The sequence below is a fragment of the Danio rerio genome, chromosome 22 (assembly GCF_052040795.2).
Source record: "Danio rerio strain M-AB ecotype USA chromosome 22, GRCz13ab, whole genome shotgun sequence".
Classification (NCBI taxonomy): Eukaryota; Metazoa; Chordata; class Actinopteri; order Cypriniformes; family Danionidae; genus Danio; species Danio rerio.
This window is the reverse complement of record NC_141042.1, coordinates 14,943,999-14,965,072: the sequence shown is the minus strand read 5'-3', so window position 1 is coordinate 14,965,072 and position 21,074 is coordinate 14,943,999. Positions and strand designations below refer to the sequence as shown.

At 36.3% G+C, this 21,074-nt stretch overlaps 2 protein-coding genes across 4 annotated transcripts in view; one reads left to right on the top strand and one right to left on the bottom strand.

The window, feature by feature from the left end:
* Positions 1 to 21,074, bottom strand: part of LOC147831535 (uncharacterized) — a 600,059-nt gene that overhangs the window by 531,005 nt on the left and 47,980 nt on the right. The gene's annotated exons all lie outside the window — the stretch shown is intronic.
* lrp1ba (low density lipoprotein receptor-related protein 1Ba) overlaps positions 1 to 21,074 on the top strand; it is a 458,912-nt gene that overhangs the window by 396,772 nt on the left and 41,066 nt on the right. For all 3 annotated transcript variants that reach the window (XM_087304094.1, XM_087304093.1, XM_087304095.1), the window contains 5 exons: positions 455 to 564; positions 6,797 to 6,929; positions 12,000 to 12,122; positions 13,258 to 13,380; positions 14,353 to 14,490. In XM_087304094.1, the coding sequence (XP_087160220.1) occupies positions 455 to 564; positions 6,797 to 6,929; positions 12,000 to 12,122; positions 13,258 to 13,380; positions 14,353 to 14,490 (627 nt within the window). The remainder of the gene's footprint in view (positions 1 to 454; positions 565 to 6,796; positions 6,930 to 11,999; positions 12,123 to 13,257; positions 13,381 to 14,352; positions 14,491 to 21,074) is intronic.

The following is a 21,074-nucleotide window of genomic DNA, read 5'->3' as shown; positions in this document are numbered from 1 at the left end:
TCTGTATTTTTTAACCCCAAGAGACTTAAAAGTGTCTCCCTCTCTTTCTCTATTCTTTTTCTTCTTCTTTTTTTAAGTGAAGGTCTCTCTCCTGTCTTTTTTCAGTCTGGCTCTTGAATTTTTCATCTTGGTTTGCTGTGGCCAGATTACCCGAGTATATCCACGGCTGCGACCGCTGACTGAAATATTCTGACCGTAAGAAGCGCTGCAGATGCATTCAGAAAGCTCACACTTTTTTTCCCCCCTGTCGACTCGAGGAAAGTCAGGGGAATTTTACCCTGTGATTAATATTAATGCGTCTGAAAACACTTGAGAAAGTGCAGGCCAGGTCTCTCAGACTCTACAGCAGAGAAGAGTCACGCGGAGCTTTCCAGGAACACACGCATCTTTTATTGTTGATGAATGTTTCAAAGGAGTGTGAGTTTGATGTTGTGTTGATGTTGTGTTTGTGCAGCTCGGCCGACGGCTTGCGGTCTGAACGAGTATGTGTGTGTTGGAGGAGGCTGTGTTTTGGCTGCTCAGCGCTGCGATGGACAGAACGACTGCGCAGATGGGTCAGATGAGGTCAGTTTAGTTCATACACACTGAATAATACATTATTATGTGTTTTTTGTTTCTGTGTGTGTGAGAAAGAGAGTTATGGATCATATTGTTATTGTTGTTACAAGTCATTTTGGTCATTTATTTCTAAATGTAATTATTTAGTGATTACATACTGCAGTCTGCAGTATTACCAGTGTAGATTATTATTATTATTATTATTATTATTATTATTATTATTATTATTATTAATAATAATAATAATAATAATAATAATAATAATAATACTATAATAATAATAATAATAATAATAATAATTATTATTATTATTATTATTATTATTATTATTATTAAAACATTACTGACAATGTAGTTTATTAATAATAATAATAATAATAATAATAATAATAATAATAATAATAATAATAATAACAACAGTATTATTATTATTACTATTATTATTATTATTATTATTAAAACATTACTGACAATGTAGTTTATTAATAATAATAATAATAATAATAACAACATTATTATTATTATTATTATTATTATTACTAATATTATTATTATTATTATTAATAATAACAATAATAATAATAATAATAATAATAATAATAATAATAATAATTAACATAATTGGCAATGTATTTTGTTAATAATAATAGTTCACTCACATAATTAATTTAATATATTTTCAAAATAAACAATAGTAATGGATGTTCAAATGTTTTCGAGCACAAAACTTCAGAACACTTTTCATAAATTATTAAATATAATTCATAAAACAAAATAATATTGTACACAATTGTCTTATTTTAATTGATTCAAAAGTCCATAATTATTGTTGTTAAGTTGGTGTTTGTTTTTTGTGCACACACACCATTAAATATTTTTAATAAATCTTATAACTTATACAGTTAAATGCAAATATAATGAGACAACAATAAAAACGTATTGTATAATAATAATAATAATAATAATATACAATTATAATACAATTCTATAATTAAAAATCTAATTAAAAATACGTTAAAATACATTAATTACAATTAAAGTAAATTACCCCTCTCCCATACCATCATAAGGCTTTCTTTTACCAACAAATAAATACTTTAAATATATAGTTTGGTCACACTTTACAATAAGGTTCATTAGATAATGTTAAATAATGCATTTACTAACATGAACAAACAATGAACAATACATTTACTACAGTAGTTATCCACGTTAATAAACGTTAGTTAATGAAAATACAATAGTTCATTGTTAGTTCATGTTAACTCATGGTGCATTAACTAATGTTAACAAGCATGGACTTGGATGTTAATAATGCATTAGTAAATGTTCAATTATGATTAATAAATGCTGTACATGTGTTGGTTATGATTTGTTCATGTTAGTAAATGCATTAACTAATGAACCTTATTTTAAAGTGTTACCTATATTTTTATAGTGAATAAATAGTTTTAAATAATTATTTTGAAATTTGTTTCTGCAGTTTTCATCAGTGCAGTAAAAGTGGAGGGGCCTATAATGTTTAATGTCATACCAAGCCCTAAAAGTAGCTCAAAATCACTTAAAAAGATGTCATAATGCAGACTTAGGTGAACACTCTCTTTTATATGTAAGTATAACACACCATTGCGCAGTATTTCAGCATTGTGTCTTGGTGTTTCCTCCAGACGCTGGTCTTCTTTCTCCAGAGACTTTGCTTTAATTACACCCTCACTCATAATGCAGTGTCAACAGTTCACGCCAGTTTGCCTGTCCTAATAAACACCATTAAAACAGACCTATTTTTCAAAGGCCCCACTAGAGACATATATACAATACATATATAGAAAAAAAAAACAATTCCAGCTGTAGAAGGTCAACAGTCTTCACTAAAGAGGACACATTTCTTAAAGGAGACCCTGGGTATTAAAACTTGGATTATTACAACATAAATGAGGTCTCTTATTAAACAATGTGGGAAAATGTAATAGAAAAACCTGTAAAAAATGTACTATTATCCAAATTAATTTTAGTCTTTTTACGTCTGTGAGATTATTTTAGGTGCACATTATAATACTGGAGCTTCCTGTTGCAGCTGATACCACAAAATAAAATACTTATTCGATATGATATGATACGATACAGATATACTGAGATACTGACAATATAATACAACAGGGTTATTTAATTTCAAAAAACAATTTAACTTCAAAAACGTTTGAATACTTAATCGTAAAGGCTTCTCAAAGCCGCATTTCTGTTGCACGGAACAAAACTGCTGCAACTAAACAAAGTTATGCCACCTGTGCGCTAGTTTAAAGTTCCGAGCTTATACTCCGAGGCTAATATGCAGGCACATTGGATTTCCTATAGCATCGGGCCATTCACATATCGCGCCTTTTTCACACGCAAGTTCCAATGTAAGAATATATGGCACTATGCGCGCTCAAAGTGACGCACTCGCACCTTCCAGGCACACCCAGTTGTAAACATCTCACAATATAGCGGTGACAGTTGTGCGTGGCTTTCAGTGCAATGTAAACAAAAGATATGTTAGACGAATTATTACAAATTATTAAATCAAATCAAATCACTTTTATTGTCACATCATCAGCAGCACGTGTGCTATGATTAATGAAAAGCTTAGGTGCTTGCTCCAGACAGTGCAAATTCAACAACAGTGCAAAATACAACATCACACTCCTCAAAAAAAAAAAAAAAAAAAAAAAGAGTAATGTAAAATTGACAGCGATATGTACAATGAATAGGTGTCCACATAGTTGTAGGCTGTATTGTTTCAAGTATGGATTGGTTAAAGGATTAAATGATTATGTATGAACGCAGATGATAACAGTTCATTTAAATACTTACCTAAAGCTTAAATTTACATTAGACGTGATAACCGTGAAACCATGATTATTCTTTAGACTACATAATTGTACAACCAAAATCTATAATTGTTACATTCATAATTGTTATGCAGTTCAAAACATAACATATTAATGTGTCTGAATGTAGATTAGATTAGATTAGATTAGATTAGATTAGATTAGATTAGATTAGATTAGATTCAACTTTATTGTCATTACACATGTACAAGTACTGTACAATGCAACGAAATGCAGTTTAGGTCTAACCAGCAGTGCAATAGCAGCAAGTGCAGGATACAGGAATAAGTTATAAAGTGCAGTTATAGAAAAACTATGGTGATATTTACAGATGGATGTACTATGAACATTATATACAGGTTGGATAAGCTATGAGCAGATTTACAATATATGAATATATGTGCAGGTTGCTATTAATAATCAGTAGTGTGCAGATAGATAAACATGATTACAAGTGTATATGTTACAATATATGAATATATGTACAGGGATAGATAAACATGATTACAAGTGTATATGTAACATATATGAATATATGTACAGGTTGCTATTAATAATCAGTAGTAGATTACAAGTGTATATTTATAGTGGGTGTCTACATAATTACAAATGTCCATATGCAGTGGGTATGTACAGTTCAATAAGTAAACAGTTTGATGTGGTGCAGTGAATGTGCAAATTTTTAAATGTGCAAATGTTAAACAGTGCAGTTATTGCGAGGAGTTTAAGTTAGAGGAGAGTGGGGGGTGTATTGGGGGGCAAAAGAGTCAGTGTGGGGCAGAGTTCAGGAGGGAGACAGCTCTGGGGAAAAAGCTGTTCCTCAGTCTGCTGGTTTTTGTCCGGGGGAGCCTGAAGCGCCTGCCGGAGAGAATGTAGAAGAAGACTTAAGTCACTGCTTTTGTTGTGCTTTGAAATACAACATTGGAATGTTTGTAAAAAAAAAAAAATTAAAAAAAAGTCTATTGTACAATGCAGTGATGTTATGTGTTTCAAAATACAATATATTAACATTTTAATGTAGAAAAATCTAACGTGGGTGTCTTAAGGAGCAAAATACAGCATATGGGCTCTTACATTGCTGTTGTTTCATCACTCATATTGCAAGTCATATCTCTCCGGCCCTTCATTTGAGATGCTTTTCATGAACTGGCCCCCGTGTTTGCCTGGACTTGGTTTTTATTTCTACTGCAGTTTTAGATCGCATAGTACTAATTATCGCTACAGTTGCACTAACTCTCCTGCCGTTACACCATCATAATTGTGACAATGTGATTTAATCATAGTCATATTTTAGTCATCTGTATCAATTTAGATTTAGTCGAATTTCAGTTGAGAAGTGGTTAATTTGCACAACAAAAATGTAGCCAAAATGGAAAAGGATCCATTTTTATCTGCAAAAATGCCTTTAATCTAAAACACATTTTAACACCTTAAACTTATACTATGCACAGATATGAAGTCATCATTTTCAGGTGTTTACACAGACACAAAAATACTTTTTAAATATATACAGTTGAGGTCAGTATTATTAGCCACCCTTTGAATTTGTTCTTCTTTTTTTATATATTTCCCAAATGATGTTTATTAGAGCAAGGAAATTACAGTACAAGGAAAATACAAGGAAATCACAGTATGTCTGATAATATTTTTTTTTTCTTCTGGAGAAAGTTTTTAAACACCATTTTAAGGTCAAATGTATTAAACCTTTTGTTAAACCATCGTTATACAATAAATTGCCAAATTACCCTATCCTGCCTAGTTAACCTAATTAAGCCTTTAAATGTCACTTCAAAATGTATAGAAGTGTCTTGAAAAAGATCTAGTTACATATTATTTACTGTCATCATGGCAAAGATAAAATAAATCAGTTATTAGAAATTAGCTATTAAAACTGCTATGTTTTGAAAAAATCTTCCCTTTGTGAAACAAAAATTGGGAAAAAAATAAACAGGGAGGCTAATAATTCAGGGGGGCTAATAATTCTGACTTCAACTGTATGTGCATTCAGTCTCAAAAATAACGTCACGTTCCAAAACCTTTTCATTCAATGTTCCACGCTGATGGAATGATCTTCCCATTCCCACAAGAACTGCTGATTCAATAATACCGTTCAAACAACAACAAAGATGGCCTAGTCCCCTGTGAACAAAATCAGCACCCCTCATTTCTCACTCCCCATCACACCACACAACATCCTCAAAATATTATGCAATTCTGAGTGTGCCTTACACAGGTGAGTGGGCTTGATAAACCACATGTTGAAAACCCACTCATTCATCTCGCTGACACTGTTACCGACACTTGCACCAGTTTTGCACATTTGCTCCAGACACTTTCTTAGAAATCACTTCATATCTCAAAAAAAATTTATAAACACTGGTGAGTGGGCTGGACAAACCACCTTTAGAAAACACACTCATTCATCTCTCTGACATCGTAACCACCACTTGCACCAGTTTTGCACATTTGCACCAGACGCTTTCTTAGAATCACTCCATATCTCTAAAACCAACACTGCATTTATAAAGTGTGCTTTTACATCGGTGAGTGGGCTTGATAAACCACCTGTAGAAACACCTTCTCTCTATTTAAAAAAAAAATAAAACACTCTCCCCTGCTTACTCTACTTAATTCTTAGTACCTTTGTATAATTAGTGCATTGCCTCTTCTTGTTGTATCTCTGAAAGTCTCAGTTGGACAAAACATGGACAAAAGCGTTTACTAAATGTAAACTTTCTTGTGTAAATAAATGCGAAAAACTTTTCCGTTTTTAACTGAAATCATTGTCATTGAAACCGCCCCAAAGTTACAAAATCTACCTGAGGTTTAAGAGCAATTAAGGGCAAAAGATATCATTCTAGAAATCATTCTGAATGTAAAACACCAGCACAGATCAGAACACAACTTTAACAATAATACATAGCAGAAAGAAACAATATTGTAAACACTTTCCATAAGACTATGAAACTGCAGTATGTGGCTTTAAAAAAAGATATTTATTGTCCAAATTTCTGTCAAATTATTCTTATATTTCTATTTGTCATTATGGTGTTGGTGTTAATGGACCTTTAGTAGATTAAAATCGAACAGGATTTGTTAAAGATGCACTCCATGCAATTTTTAACAAACATTTATAACCAGAGTGTCAAACCAATACCCAAAAAACACTTTCAGCCAGTTCAAAATTTAGGGGCATGGCTAATAAATACAGTGGAGATCTGAAAAGAGTCTTGTCACCTAAATTGAGCTCCCCATGGGTCGAATGTAAAAATAAGGGCAGAAAATACAGTGTGTACAGGATAAAAATCATTAAGTGTGTGTGTGTGTTTGTGTGTTTGTGTTTGTGTGTGTGCGTGTGCGTGTGTGTGCAGGTGGACTGTCTCAGCGAGTGTAAAGAGGACGAGTTTCTATGTCGTAATCGAGCTCACTGTGTTCCTGCACGCTGGAGGTGTGACAGAGTCTTCGACTGCCTCGATCAGAGCGATGAGGATAACTGTGACCACGGTAAAACATCCACATCCCTCACTGACCCCTGCGTTATTTTGCAGATTTAACTTTTTAGGTAAAGGGAAAGAGTTTTAGTGTAAATGTTCTGAAAGTTATACTTAGGACTGTATAGTATTAGGACTGTATACTATGTGCTTATACAAAACGTATGTTTTCATTGTCTTCTCAACAGTGATGTAGCGCAGGGGGCCTTTTGGGGGCTTAAGCCCCTGATGTATTGTCAAAAGCCCCTGATCTTTTGAAATATTTTGCAAAAATAGGTTGCACAACATTTGTTTTGTTATCCAAGTACTTAAAATTACCACATACATCCTGCACATTTCACTTAACACAGCTTTTGTGTCAGGTATTTAAATAAGCAGCTGTTTAGCAGTACCTGTTTCTTATTTGGGCTCATTTTGGCTCCTTTCGACCCTAGCTACGCCCCTGGTCAACCCACTACTTAATATTATAAGGTTATTTTGGTCTTTAATTACTGGAGCCTGAAAGGCCATTCACTTTTATTTTTCGCTTTTTTTATGTTAATTTTTTTTTTTTTTGTGCAATTGACATTGTGAACAATAGTATTAATCATATTATTATATTTATTTTGTTTTCAAACATTCTTTCTGTTAGTTTTTTTTCTTACAGTAAAGATAATTTTATATTCCATCACATTTAAAATATTTCACAGTTTTTTATATATAGATTTTTATATATTTTTTCACTATTATAACTAATTATTTTGAAATAATAAATTATTATTAATGCTTATTATTATTATTATTATTAATTATTTTAAATTCTAATGTATTTATTTTATTTATTTAATGTATAACAGATATTTTATAAAGGTCGACATAAAATCATAGTTTGAAGAAATTGGTTCAAATTGTTATAATAACAATGATAATAATAATAATAATAATAATAATAATAATAATAGTTGTTTATTATTATTATTATTATTATTATTATATAGTTGATTATAAATTGTTATAAATTCAAATATATTTAATTTAATTTATTTATTTATTTATTTATTTATTTATTGTTTTGTTTTATTTTATTTTATTTCATTTTTTAATTTAATTTTATTTATTTATTTTTTGTTCAATTTAATATGCCAGATATTTAATACTGTGCCACATATGACCTCATAATTTTAAGAATTTGGTTCAATTTCAACTTAATAATAATACTCAAACTACCGATTCCACTTTGAAAACCCTTCATTCATTTTCCTTCTTCTTTTTCCATTTATTTATCAGGGCCACAGCGGAATGAACCGCCAGCTTATCCAGCATTTAATACATTTTACAATTTATTACATTTACCAAAGAGTCTTCACTAATCTTCTAAATATACTCACAAAAACATGTAACATGTTTAAATCTTTACCACAGGCCTCTATGTATGATTTTATGCAATATTCATTTGTGATATGTATATATACTATGTTAAGTGCTACATGTCACTGTCTGATCTCAGACCTAAGGGATAACAGGAAACATGAACACATTACGGCAGATCAGAAACACCTCCAGCCTCCGCTAGAGCAGTCATTTCCACAATATTTGTTGAAATTGGCGAGGATGAAAGGTTCTGCGTTTGCACTTGATATCTGACAAGCGACTACATGAAAGGCTTCATTTCAGTGTTTGGAAAAATTGCGCTTGTTGATTTTTGTAGGGGAGACACAACAACACCTGTGTCTCCTGAGGACGAGTTTACATCAAACAACAGCTTCAACCTATCAGCAAGTTCATTTCATTTCTTTGTTGTTTTCTGCTTAAAGTCATTGTTCTGATGTTCAGATTATAAGAAATCTTTCTTCATGTTTCATATTTGTCATGAGTTTGCGAGTTACACAATCTTGGCTCTGATGGTCTTTGGATTTTACTCATAAAATGAGTCTCCTTCCGCCTTTTATGTTGTTTTGTTTTTGTTTTGTTTGTTTACTCTGATCAAGGAGCATAGAATCACCAAGAGGCGACACTCTAGTGCAATTTGGAAAACAGCCACTAGGTGGCGCGGTAGCCATTTTGGAATGAAAGCTCCAATAGAACAACAGCATATTATAAGTCTGTAAAATAAACTATTAGAAGTGCTGATGATTGTGATCGTAAGTGTTGTATTTTCGTCTTTCAGGTAGTATCTCAGTTTTAATGCGCTTTTTAAATAAATTAATAAAAAACTAAGCAAAGCGGCTGCTCGCTATTGCGACAGCAATAAGATCCAATAGCCAGCCGATCGCTTTTCACTCCAAAATGGCGGAATCCGGGGCTGTGGCTGTTACAATGGAACGTTCTACATAAGCTTTTTGCTCTGATGAAGATGCACACATGTGCAGCACATCTGTGGCATATCAGAATGTTTTGTTTTGTTTTGTTTTGTTTTGTTTTGTTTTGTTTTGTTTTGTTTTGTTTTGTTTTGTTTTGTTTTGTTTTGTTTTGTTTTGTTTTGTTTTGTTTGTTGTTTCAGCTTGTAGTTTGAGGCATTTTGTTAATTTTTAAATGTTTTTTATTTTTGTTTGTGTGTGTTTATTATTTGTTTGTGAATTTATTTGTTTATTTAATTTAAATAATTTTAAAAATTTAAATTTAATATTATTTATTTTTGTTGTTTGTAGTATGATGCATTTTGTTTATTTTTTTTAAATGTTGTTTATATGTGTTAGTGTGTTTATTTGTGTTTATACATACATACATACCTACATACATACATGTGTGTGTGTGTGTGTGTGTGTGTGTGTGTGTGTGTGTGTGTGTGTGTGTTTATTATTAGTTTGTTTATATAACATTATATTATATTATTTTAATTGTTTTTATATATTATTTATATTTATTATTATTTTATTATTACTAAATATGTATATTTATAAAACAGTTCTGTCTAGTTCTTGAATCTAATTGGCTGATAGCTGTGATATATTTGAATAATATTAGCACCCGTACAGCCTCTTTACCCTCTGTGTATTACTCCGCCCACATACAACCAGCAAAAAGCAGACACTACAGATCTAAAGTTTAAAAGACGCTTGATCAGCTGTTTAACTGTCAGCTTATGATTTGAATCCAAGGTGGAAGAAAGTAGTTCCCCATACAAAAGGGTTTTTGATACTCTCCATGTTTGATTTTGTTTTTATATACACAATTATGCCGTCAAACTGTTACTAAGTCAAACTAAGGCACTCAGCCTGCGGCCTTGTGCCAACATACACCTACCACCAGTGCCGATATATAGCCAAATCGCACTGCTACTCGTGTGATATTGCTATATATATATATATATATATATATATATATATATATATATATATATAGAGAGAGAGAGAGAGAGAGAGAGAGAGAGAGAGAGAGAGCTGAACTAACTTTTTAAAATAAATTTTCTGTTTTTAATGTAATATTATTTTTAAAATATGTATTCAAATAACACCATAATATTAATTGTTTAAAGAATAATTTTAAAAAGTTATTTGTTTATAACTTATAATGTATATAATTATATATATAATTGCATATATATTTATAATTATTTTCTTTGCATCTTTATTTAACTTTCTTTTAGAAAATGTTCAAATGTACTTTTTTTTTTTTACTCCATTTGAAGTTTGTTTTGAACATTTTTTTTAAGAGCCTTTTATCAGCACATTTCTATCCTGCTATCCTGTCGTCATTTATTCAGGAAAACACTGCGATATTAATGCCCATTCCTGTCAAACACCTACCAGAAAAGCCTTCTTTTTCTCCGAGCCGATGACAAAGAAAGAGGTGAGAAAAGCAGGATGAGTCTGACAGCCTCTTCAAACCTGCTTTCTAAACTCAGCCCTTTAAAAGCCTGATCCAGGGTCAGTTTATACAACACAATCCTTCCACTTTCTTTTGCTTTTCTTTGACCATTTCAACCTGAAGAAACTAAATGGGGCTCCATAAAGTTCATCATCAGGTCTTCTTCAATGTTTTGTTAAAGTAAAACCGTCTTTTCAGACTATCCTGATTAAAAGCAGCTCAATGTCATCTTGCGTTTCTGTATTTTTAAAAAAAAAGTCTTTCAACTAAATCTTTACAAATGCAGTGAATGGTTAGACGTCATATAGAAATCACAAACTGCTCTTCAATTGATATTTTTTTCTTTCAACTTTAGCTTTAAATTACATGTGAAGTTGTTATTTAAATATTTGATTAAAATGTGCAAAGATCATCCTTGAATGTGTTCAGACATTCAGAAAGTTTCCTTCAATAGAGTGCGCATTAGTGTCCTGTTCCTGTTTTGAAAGCAGTAAAGCTTCTTTTGAGCGAGAGTTATTGTATGTTGTCGTGGTCAAAAGTATTGGCACCCTTGATAAATATGCGCGATGAATGCTGTGAAAATAATACATGCTTTAGTTTACACCTAACACTAAGGGCTACTTTTTAATGATCTATGCGCAAAGTCTAAAGCACATGGTGCAAAAGCATTAAGGACGTGTTCAAATTCCATTTTTGCTATTTTAAGGTTGGAAATATATGCTTTGTGCCATGGTACATGGTCTAACAGGGTGGTGCTTATTGTCTTAGTGAGTTGTGGGTGTGTTTTGAGCATAACAAACATTAAACTAATCGGAGTCTCATCTCCCATTCCCTTTAAGAGTCAGTTGTGTCACGCCATGCCACATTTGCTATTGACATGATGGACTTTGTAAGTGTAAAAACTGAACACTTAACTAGTGAGAAAACAGTTAAACAGATTATCTGTAGCACAACAATAAAGAATGAGCCTCCTTCATTTAGCCTCTTTACTTTCTCTTTACTTTAGATCTTTACTTCACTCCTTTACTTTCATGGTGTTGTACACACTCCACTTAAGACATCCAATAGCCTACATATTTAATTTTGTTTGTTAAGCACAAAGATTTGTTTCAAAGCTATTTCTAAATTCAAGGTTTAATTTCCAGCAAATGAATAAGCGAACAATAATAACCAAGTGTGTTTAAAAACACTTTAGTTATAAAATTGGGGTTGCGCTGGTCTGAAAATAGCAACGAATTGCATGTTACATTTTCATTGTATATTAGATGATAAACGCATCATATGTTTTTGTCTGCAGGGTCTCTGTCGTGTCGTGCAGATGAGTTTGTGTGTAATAATACACTGTGTAAGCTGCTGGTTTGGCTGTGTGATGGTGAGGACGACTGCGGAGACAACTCTGATGAAGATGCGCACATGTGCGGTACGTCTGTGGCATGTCAGAATGTTTTGTTTTGTTTTGTTTTTTATTAGATGTTGAGTTTTTTTATTCCACATTCATTTGTTTTTTCATTCATTCATTTTGTTTTATTTTTATATATATATACATTTTGATTGTTTTATAGATTTATTGTAGGTTTATATTTTAGTTAAGCTATTTATTTATTTTTTATTAACTTATTTTGTTGCTGTTTTTTATTTTGTTTTTTTTTTGTATGCACGTTACTTTGTTGTTGGTCTTTTTTCTGTCTATGTTTTATTCATTCAAACAATTTTCTCCTGCCTGTTTTTTTTCAAATAAACATCTATAATTGAAAAAAAATATTTAATTACTTTAAAAATATTTATTTATTCATTCATTCATTCATTTTCTTTTTGGCTTAGTTCCTTTATTAATCCGGGGTCGCCACATGAACCGCTAACTTATGCAGCATACCTGTATGTTTTACGCAGCGGATGCCATTCCAGCTGCAACTTATCTCTGAGAAACATCCACACACTCATTCACACACATACACTACAGACAATAGCCTACTCAATTCACCTGTACCACATGTCTTTGGACTTGTGGGGACACCGGAGCACCCGGAGGAAACCCACAAGAACATGAGTAAACTCCACACAGAAATGCCAACTGACCCAGCTGGGGGACCAGTGACTTTCTTGCTGTGAGGCCATAGTGCTACCCACTGCTCCACCACGTTGACTATATTGATTTATGTTCTTATTTTATTTCTAGTTCTATGTCTCTTTATTTAGATAAATGTAGCACACACACACACTATATATATATATATATATATATATATATATATATATATATATATATATATATATATATATATATATATATATTCTTTTATGAGGCCTCTCTCACCAAAGGAACAACAAAACAAAACTGAGTGGACACTTAAAGCAAGACATTTTGACCATCCTGAGCTCACAATAAACCTGAACGCTGTACACCTAAACTCAAGTAAACAGTGATTTACCTCAGAAAATTGTTTCTGCTGTGAAATTGCTCACTTTTCCAACACTTCAGCAACATCTGAAACACGACAAAAAAAGGTTGAAAAAGACTTTTTGATGGAGAACGATGTTGTGATTACTGTTTGCAGAAAAGCTGCCTTGTCCCCCAAACCGTCCGTTCCGCTGCAGAAATGACCGAGTGTGTTTGCGATCTGAGCAGATCTGCAACGGTGCCAATGACTGTGGTGACAATTCAGACGAAGACCACTGTGGTGAGTTGAGGACCACACTTCTACATTTTATTTTATTTTACCTGAGAAAGTTCCTGCCGTCAATCCCAGATGTACATGTAAGAGCGAATAATAACTTGACTTCTAGTTGATTATTTAGAAAAGTGGCAGAAAAACTGCATCCCAATCATCACAAATACTGCAGAAGACCTTCTGGAACCCACATGAACCCAAGATTCTCACATAAATCAGTCAAGTTTAGTAAAGGACAAATCATGGTTTGGGGTTAGATTCAGTATGGAGGCATGCTAGAGATCTAAAGAGTGGAAAGCAATATCAACAGCATAAGCCATTTGTGCTGCCCGTTACAGACAGGAGAGGGCAAATTCTTTTGCAGGATAGCACTCCTTCTCATACGTCAGCCTTCACATCAAAGTTTCTGAAAGCAAAGAAGGTCAAGGTGCTCCAGGACTGGCCAGCCTAGTCACCAGACATGAACATTATTGAGGATGACTGGGGTAAGATAAAGGAGTGGGCATTGAAGATGAATCCAAACAATCTTGATGAACTCTGGGAGTCCTGCAAGAACGCTTTCTTTGCCATTCCAGATGACTTTATTAGTAAGTTATTTGAGTCACTGCAGAGATGAATGGATGCAGTCATCCAAGCTCATGAGAGTCATCCATAATATTGATTATTTTCCCACTCCACCATGACCTTATATTCAATACTGTACATTATTTCTGTAAAGCGACAAGACTGTTGTCTAAGCAAAGTCAAACCTTACTGTCCTAATTAAATTATTAAAAATCAAGGCATGATCATATTTAATTTGGGTAAAATAAGCGTAATCTAGAGGCCTTTGCATTTCATAAAAGCCACTTCTGATACCAAATGATCAACTAGAAGTCAAGTTAATGTTTAATTTACTTTACATATAAATGCTTGACGAACTCTTAAAAGCTAAAGTAATAAATGAAAAACAACATTAAAAGAAGTTGTCTTTATGTTTAGTGGATGTGTTGAAGAAGCCCAGGCCATGTGGAAAGACTGAATTTGCTTGCGCAAACCATCGCTGTATAGCAGACGAGCTGCAGTGTGATCTATTTGACGACTGTGAAGACGGTTCAGATGAGCGCGACTGCAAGGCATGTAAGTGTCTTTCTTTACATTACCCTTCATGTTTATTGGTTTTTGTGTCATTCACTACATTTATCTATACCAATGTTGTTGAGTGCTTGATTCTGATCGGCTGATAAACATTCTTAGCCATACATTTTCTCATAAATGTGTAGATACAGTAGTTTTGGGCAGGTTTTGAGCACATTATCCATATCACTGGGCTGAACTAATTATTTCTCAGTGAAACTGTCAAAAGTCACATTAAAATTAAAAACTTTGGAAAAGATGGGTAAGATACTACAGTCAAGAAATGGCAATTGATGTTTGTTCAAACTTCTTGTTTAAATTGAATAGAAACAACATAATTCTTGAGTTGTTTCAAGAGTTCACACTTAGCTGATGATTTACAAAGCTTATTTGGCATGCTGTCCCGGGAGAGAGCCCCGAGCTCAAGGGCTCCTCGAGCCCGGGGCTTCCTCCCGTTGGCAGAGCAAGAAGGGAGCCTGAGCTCGGTGGATCTCAGAACTCCCCTGCCGCTGTAGCTAAGGGAACGTAAGGAATTAGACCAGCTTGATTGTTAAGTATGTTGAATGTCTTTGGATGGTGGGAGGAAACCGGAGAGCCCGGGGAAAACCCACGCGGACACGGGAAGGACATACAAACTCCCCACAGAAACACTCACCGGTCCTATCGAACTAGGACCGGCAGTATTCTTGCTGTGTGGTTCACAGTGCTAACCACTGGACCGCCGTGCCGCCCAATTACAGGTAAAGGAGGAGAATAGGGGAGGAGGGGGGTTTCTTCCAAACGAAGATAAAGTGAACTGGAAACTTAGACTATTTATGGTGCCTTAGGGCTCATATGATTGGAAGATTAGTGATTAGCAAATGCGAGACTGGACGTGATAAATCATAAGCACGTGATCCTCTCGAAATTAGTTTATGAATAAACTTCACTTCAAGAGTTCACACTTAGCTGATGATTTACAAAGCTTATTTGGCATGCTGTCCCGGGAGAGAGCCCCGAGCTCAAGGGCTCCTCGAGCCCGGGGCTTCCTCCCGTTGGCAGAGCAAGAAGGGAGCCTGAGCTCGGTGGATCTCAGAACTCCCCAAAATGCAGAATTAATCGCTCGGGACAGCAGCCGCGTATTCGAAGAAAAAACCCCCCAAAAGGCAGGAAATTTAGAGCTATATCCGGCTGCTGGATATAGTAGAAGAAAAGAGGTTAAATGCATGGGCATTAATTAGATAGGATTAATAAGGGTGAAAAGAGGATTCTAATAACTCTTGCTGGAGTTAGAGTTTGAAGGAACCCCTGCGGGGGTCATGGTTTTCGGGGTTAAGAAGAAGGGGAGAATAGGTGGTTTGAAGCAGTGAAAGAGAACTTTGAGAGAATCTTGTAGGAGTTGGAGCTCTAAGTGACCCCTGCGGGGGCCAGAGTAGAGTGAAGGTATGGAGCAGAGAGTGGAGGAGAGTAGCTCTTACGAAAGATGGAGCTTTGTGAGAGTTTGAGTTTAGAGCGGCCTCTGCGGAGGTTAGAGCTTGAGGGTAGGGTGTAGATAGGAGTGACCTCTGCGGAGGTTAGAGCTTGAGGGTAGGGAGTAGATAGGAGCGACCTCTGCGGAGGTTTGAGCTTGAAGGTAGGGTGTAGATAGGAGCGACCTCTGCGGAGGTTTGAGCTTGAAGGTAGGGTGTAGATAGGAGCGACCTCTGCGGAGGTTTGAGCTTGAAGGTAGGGTATAGATAGGAGTGACCTCTGCGGAGGTTTGAGCTTGAAGGTAGGGTGTAGATAGGAGCGACCTCTGCGGAGGTTTGAGCTTGAAGGTAGGGTATAGATAGGAGTGACCTCTGCGGAGGTTTGAGCTTGAAGGTAGGGTGTAGATAGGAGCGACCTCTGCGGAGGTTTGAGCTTGAAGGTAGGGTGTAGATAGGAGCGACCTCTGCGGAGGTTTGAGTTTGAAGGTAGGGTATAGATAGGAGTGACCTCTGCGAGGTTTGAGCTTGAGGATAGGGTGTAGATAGGAGTGACCTCTGCGGAGGTTAGAGCTTGAGGGTAGGGAGTAGATAGGAGCGACCTCTGCGGAGGTTTGAGCTTGAAAGTAGGGTGTAGATAGGAGTGACCTCTGCGGAGGTTTGAGCTTGAGGATAGGGTGTAGATAGGAGTGACCTCTGCGGAGGTTAGAGCTTGAGGGTAGGGAGTAGATAGGAGCGACCTCTGCGGAGGTTTGAGCTTGAGGGTAGGGTGTAGATAGGAGCGACCTCTGCGGAGGTTTGAGCTTGAAGGTAGGGTGTAGATAGGAGTGACCTCTGCGGAGGTTTGAGCTTGAGGGTAGGGTGCAGATAGGAGTGACCTCTGCGGAGGTTTGAGCTTGAGGGTAGAGTGTAGCTGGGAGGAGCAATGAGTGGAAGAGAGTAACTCTTGCGAGAGTTGGAGCTTGAAGCGACCTCTGTGGAGGTCAGAGCTTGGGGGTAGAGTGTAGATAGGGGGAGATAGGTAGCAGTGAGTGGAAGAGAGTAACTCTTGTGAGAGTTGGAGCTCTGAGCGACCTTTGTGGAGGTCAGAGCTTGAGGGTAGATTGCGGATAGGAGGAGATAGATATCAGTGAGTGGGAAAGAGGATTTGGATAACTCTTGCGAGAGATTGGGGCTCGGAGCGATCCCTGTGGGGGTCAGAGCTAGAGGGTGAGTCATAAGGAGAAGAGAGGTAGTTGAAGTAGAGTGAAGAAGTTTTAGCTTGAGCGGACCCCTGCGGGGTTTGGAGCTTGGAGAAAGAGTCTAGGCGGAAAAAGAATAGGTAACATCGTGAAGAAGAAAGGACTGTGGCCGCTATGGCCGAATCCTGCGAGAGTTGGAGCTCAAGGGGGCCCCTTCGGGTGTCTGGAGAGTCTAGACAGGAGAAACAAGATCATTAGAGGTAGAGTGTAAAATAGATTAGTTGGGAGTGGAGTGTAGAGAAGAAAGGAACGAGAGGCTGAAAAGTAGGGTTATAAGGATAAAAGATTTGGAAAAGTTGGAAGAAGGGAACAAGCACAAATATAATACATATGTACAAACGCAGTAAATGCGCAAAGAACATGTGGATACAAACGTCTGCATCTGTAAATAGCTATTGGTGATTGCAGAAGATGCTAACTGCAATGGCCCTTGAGGGAGTCCTTGGCAAACATGTAAGGGTGCCATGGGTGGACAATTGGGCTTCTGCGGGGTTTGGTTTGGATGACTCTTGCGAGAGTCGAGAAAATACCACTTGAGGTGGTATTTACTGAGACGTATATAAGATTTGAAAACTTCAGAAGACCAGCGACCAAGGGTCTGGATCTGATGGTGTGAGAGCCCGTTGTAGTGGCTGCGCCAATCCTGAATGAGTGGCTGGAAAAGGGCTCTGGGAAAAAACCTGATAGGCGAAAGATTTCTTTAAGGTGTTTTTGAAACCAGAATCGAGATACTGGACGGTTAGCGTCATCAGTAAAAAGCGGGGCCAGTGGGTTAGCCTCTTGAGATTTTCTAGGCTAAGAGGGTTTGGAATGGGCGTGTAGGTGAAGGAATATTGAAAATGAGGATAGAGTGTCCTCTCTGGAATTAATCTGTTTTGCTTTGTTTGATAAGGAAAGAGATAGTTTCCCTGTCTTGCAAAGCTAGATCTGAGATGGTGGGGTGGAGTAGAGGGTTAAATTTGGATGTAACTGTTAATTCAGAACGTTTAAGAAACCCCCCCAAAAAAAATGCTAGATTGAACATAGCATCTAAGGTGCGGGCTGTATGGGAGGAAATGTAACCTTTACAGAGGGTGTAGATGCATGAGGTAAGGATTTTGAGTGTAATGGGTTGTCTAGCATGGTATGGAATTGTTTGAACGAATTCCATGCTGTGAGGTATGCATTGAGGGTTCTGGGAGCTATTGCTTGTAGGATAAGAGATAGAGAAGTTTGATGAAGATTATGAAATGGGTGGTTTATGGAAATATCGTTACTGAATAAGGAGGGACCGGCGTTGGGTGAGGGTCTGCTTCCGGGGCTAGTTGCCAGAATATCTGCAAAGAGAAATGAGAGAGAGAGTCAGCGATTTGGTTTTTGCAACCAGGTACATGTTCAGCAATCATGATAAATTGTTTTTTAGCAGATATCCAGATAAGGTGTCTTAAAAATGGCATAAGCGATTGGGAGTGGGAGCGCCCTTTGTTAATGCAATGCACTGTAGCTTCGTTATCGTAGTGAAAGAGAATGCTAGATGTAGACCATTCGTCCCCCCACAGGATGGCTGCTGCGATGATAGGGTAGAATTTGAAGAGGGCTGAAAAACATTGGTCTTTGGAATGGAATTACAATTGGGTTGGCCATGTTGAGACAAACCAGTGTCCTTTATATTAGCCACTGTAACCTATTGGAGGGGCAGCGTCTGTGTATGTGTTGATGTCAATAGGGGATGCAATCAAGTCGCTGTAGAAAAAGGAACAGCCGTTCCATTGCTTAAGGAAAGAGATCCATAAGCAAGTTCATCGCGACTGGGTTTGGAGAGAAAAATTGTTTCTTCTAAACCATGAACTGTGGTGGATAATTGAAGGAGGTGGGAAATGAAAGGAATAATGCGCATAGCGAAATTTAGATGGCCGAGAATTGGTAGGAGTTCTCGTTGTGTGCACATCTGTTTTTCGAGGAAAATTTGGGATAGAGAAATTATTCGATTGATTTTCTCTTTAGGAAGGGATGCTTGGAATTTATGCGAGTCTAGATTAATACCCAGAAATTCGATTGAAGTACTGGGTCCTTCCGAGATCAGCGAAAACCTGCGGGGTGATCGCTAGGTGTTTGGCTGGAGGAGATGACGGGGGGGGAAATAAGAAATTCGTCTAGAAGGTGAATGAGGTATGGGATTTCGTAAATATTAGACAGAATCCAGCATAAAGCTTCTGACATCATGTCAAATTTTTTTTTTTTTTTTTTTTTTTTTTTTTTTTTTGGGCTGCTTTTGCATCCGAAAAATAGAATTGATTTCGCCAATAAATGCCAAAAGGTGCCAGAAGTCTGGGTGGATTGGCATGATTTTAAAGGTAGGGGAAATGTCTTCTTTGGCTAGCCAGGTGTTACGGCTGGCTATCTTTATGAGAGAGATCTCTTGATCAATGTCGTGGTAGTTAAGTAAATATTCGTCCAATGGGATAGTGCTGTTAATGCTAGGAAAGGAGCAATTGTGTTGGGACGAAAGGTCGACTACAAGGCGTTTTTGCCAGAACATTTTTGAGTAGCGACACCAATGGGGCTAATGCGCGAGATATTAAAAGGAGGAGCCTTGGAGTTCCAATCATGAAGTTGTTGTCGATTTCTTTTTAATAAGATAATCGACGGTTTCAGGTTCGGAGGTTGCAGACTGCAGGTTAGGACAGATTGGATAAAGTGAAAAATGGAATGTATCCTTTGTGAAGAGGATGTGGAGTGTAATAGGTTGGATGAGGGTCAGCTTCTGGAGCCAGCAGTCATGATCTCTAAAATAGAAAAAACAAAGAGAATCAGAAATTAAATCTTTGCAAAATAATACAAGTATGGCAGACATGAAAATTGTTTTAGTTTATATCCATGCGAGGCATCTTAATATAGGCATGGGCGGCTGTAAATGGAAGCGCTTTTGATAATGCATGGTCCGATGACTTCATTGATACGATGTGCAAGGATGGTAGGGGTGGGTGTTCGTCTCCTAACGGGATGACAGATGAATGGAGAGCTGAGGACATGGGATATGGCTAGTCTGGTGGTCCTGGAAAACTGGTACCCCTTGAAGACTGAGCATGTGAAGTGATAGTGAAGTTTAAATTTGTATTTATAACAGTCAAGTGGGAAGTTTGTTTCTTTGCCGTTTTCACATCCGACTGACTTGCTATATAATCTTATATGACGCTTGTAAATCAACACATGAGTCGCTGGCGTATTACAATTGGACTTCTGTGCTTGATGGCATAATGTTTTTCAATAGCTTGTATTTACTGGTTGGGTAATAATCTTTTTAGAAGTTAAATGTCAAATGGAATTTTATTTTTTATTTATTTATTTATTTATTTATTTTTATTTATTTAAATTTTTTTTTTTTTTTTTTTTTTTTTTTTTTTAACTAAATTTACAAGCGTGTCTGGCCTATTCATTCATAAGGTCTTTGCAACAGAGTCAAGAGAGAGGGCGGGACCATCTCCAGTCTTTTAGCTCATTGGATGGAGACGCTTATCTTTAGAGCTATTGGCTTAAGAAGTTTCAGTCAGGCCATGCAAAAGGTGCAAAAGCCTGGCGGCCATTTTGTTGATCAAATTCAACATTGTTGTGGCTGGAGCTGCTGCTCTGCTGAACACATTCCAGCAAACAATCTGTTAAACGATGGATAGCTTGTGTACTGCTAGGAGAAGGTGAGGGTTCCGTTTTATTGCAATAGCTTTGGAGTTTTGGCTTATATCTTGCTGGGAAATAAGGTTGAAGACACAGCAGATGCGTTGTGGAGGCTCTTTGAAGTGGAAGGTTTTGGTGTTGTTGTTTAAGCTGTTGATGAAATTGTTGGAGTTGTAGTTGTTTGAAATGGTAGCAATAGTAGTTGTTGTTGTTGTTGCTGTAGCTTGTATATTGTAGCTTGTAGATTGAA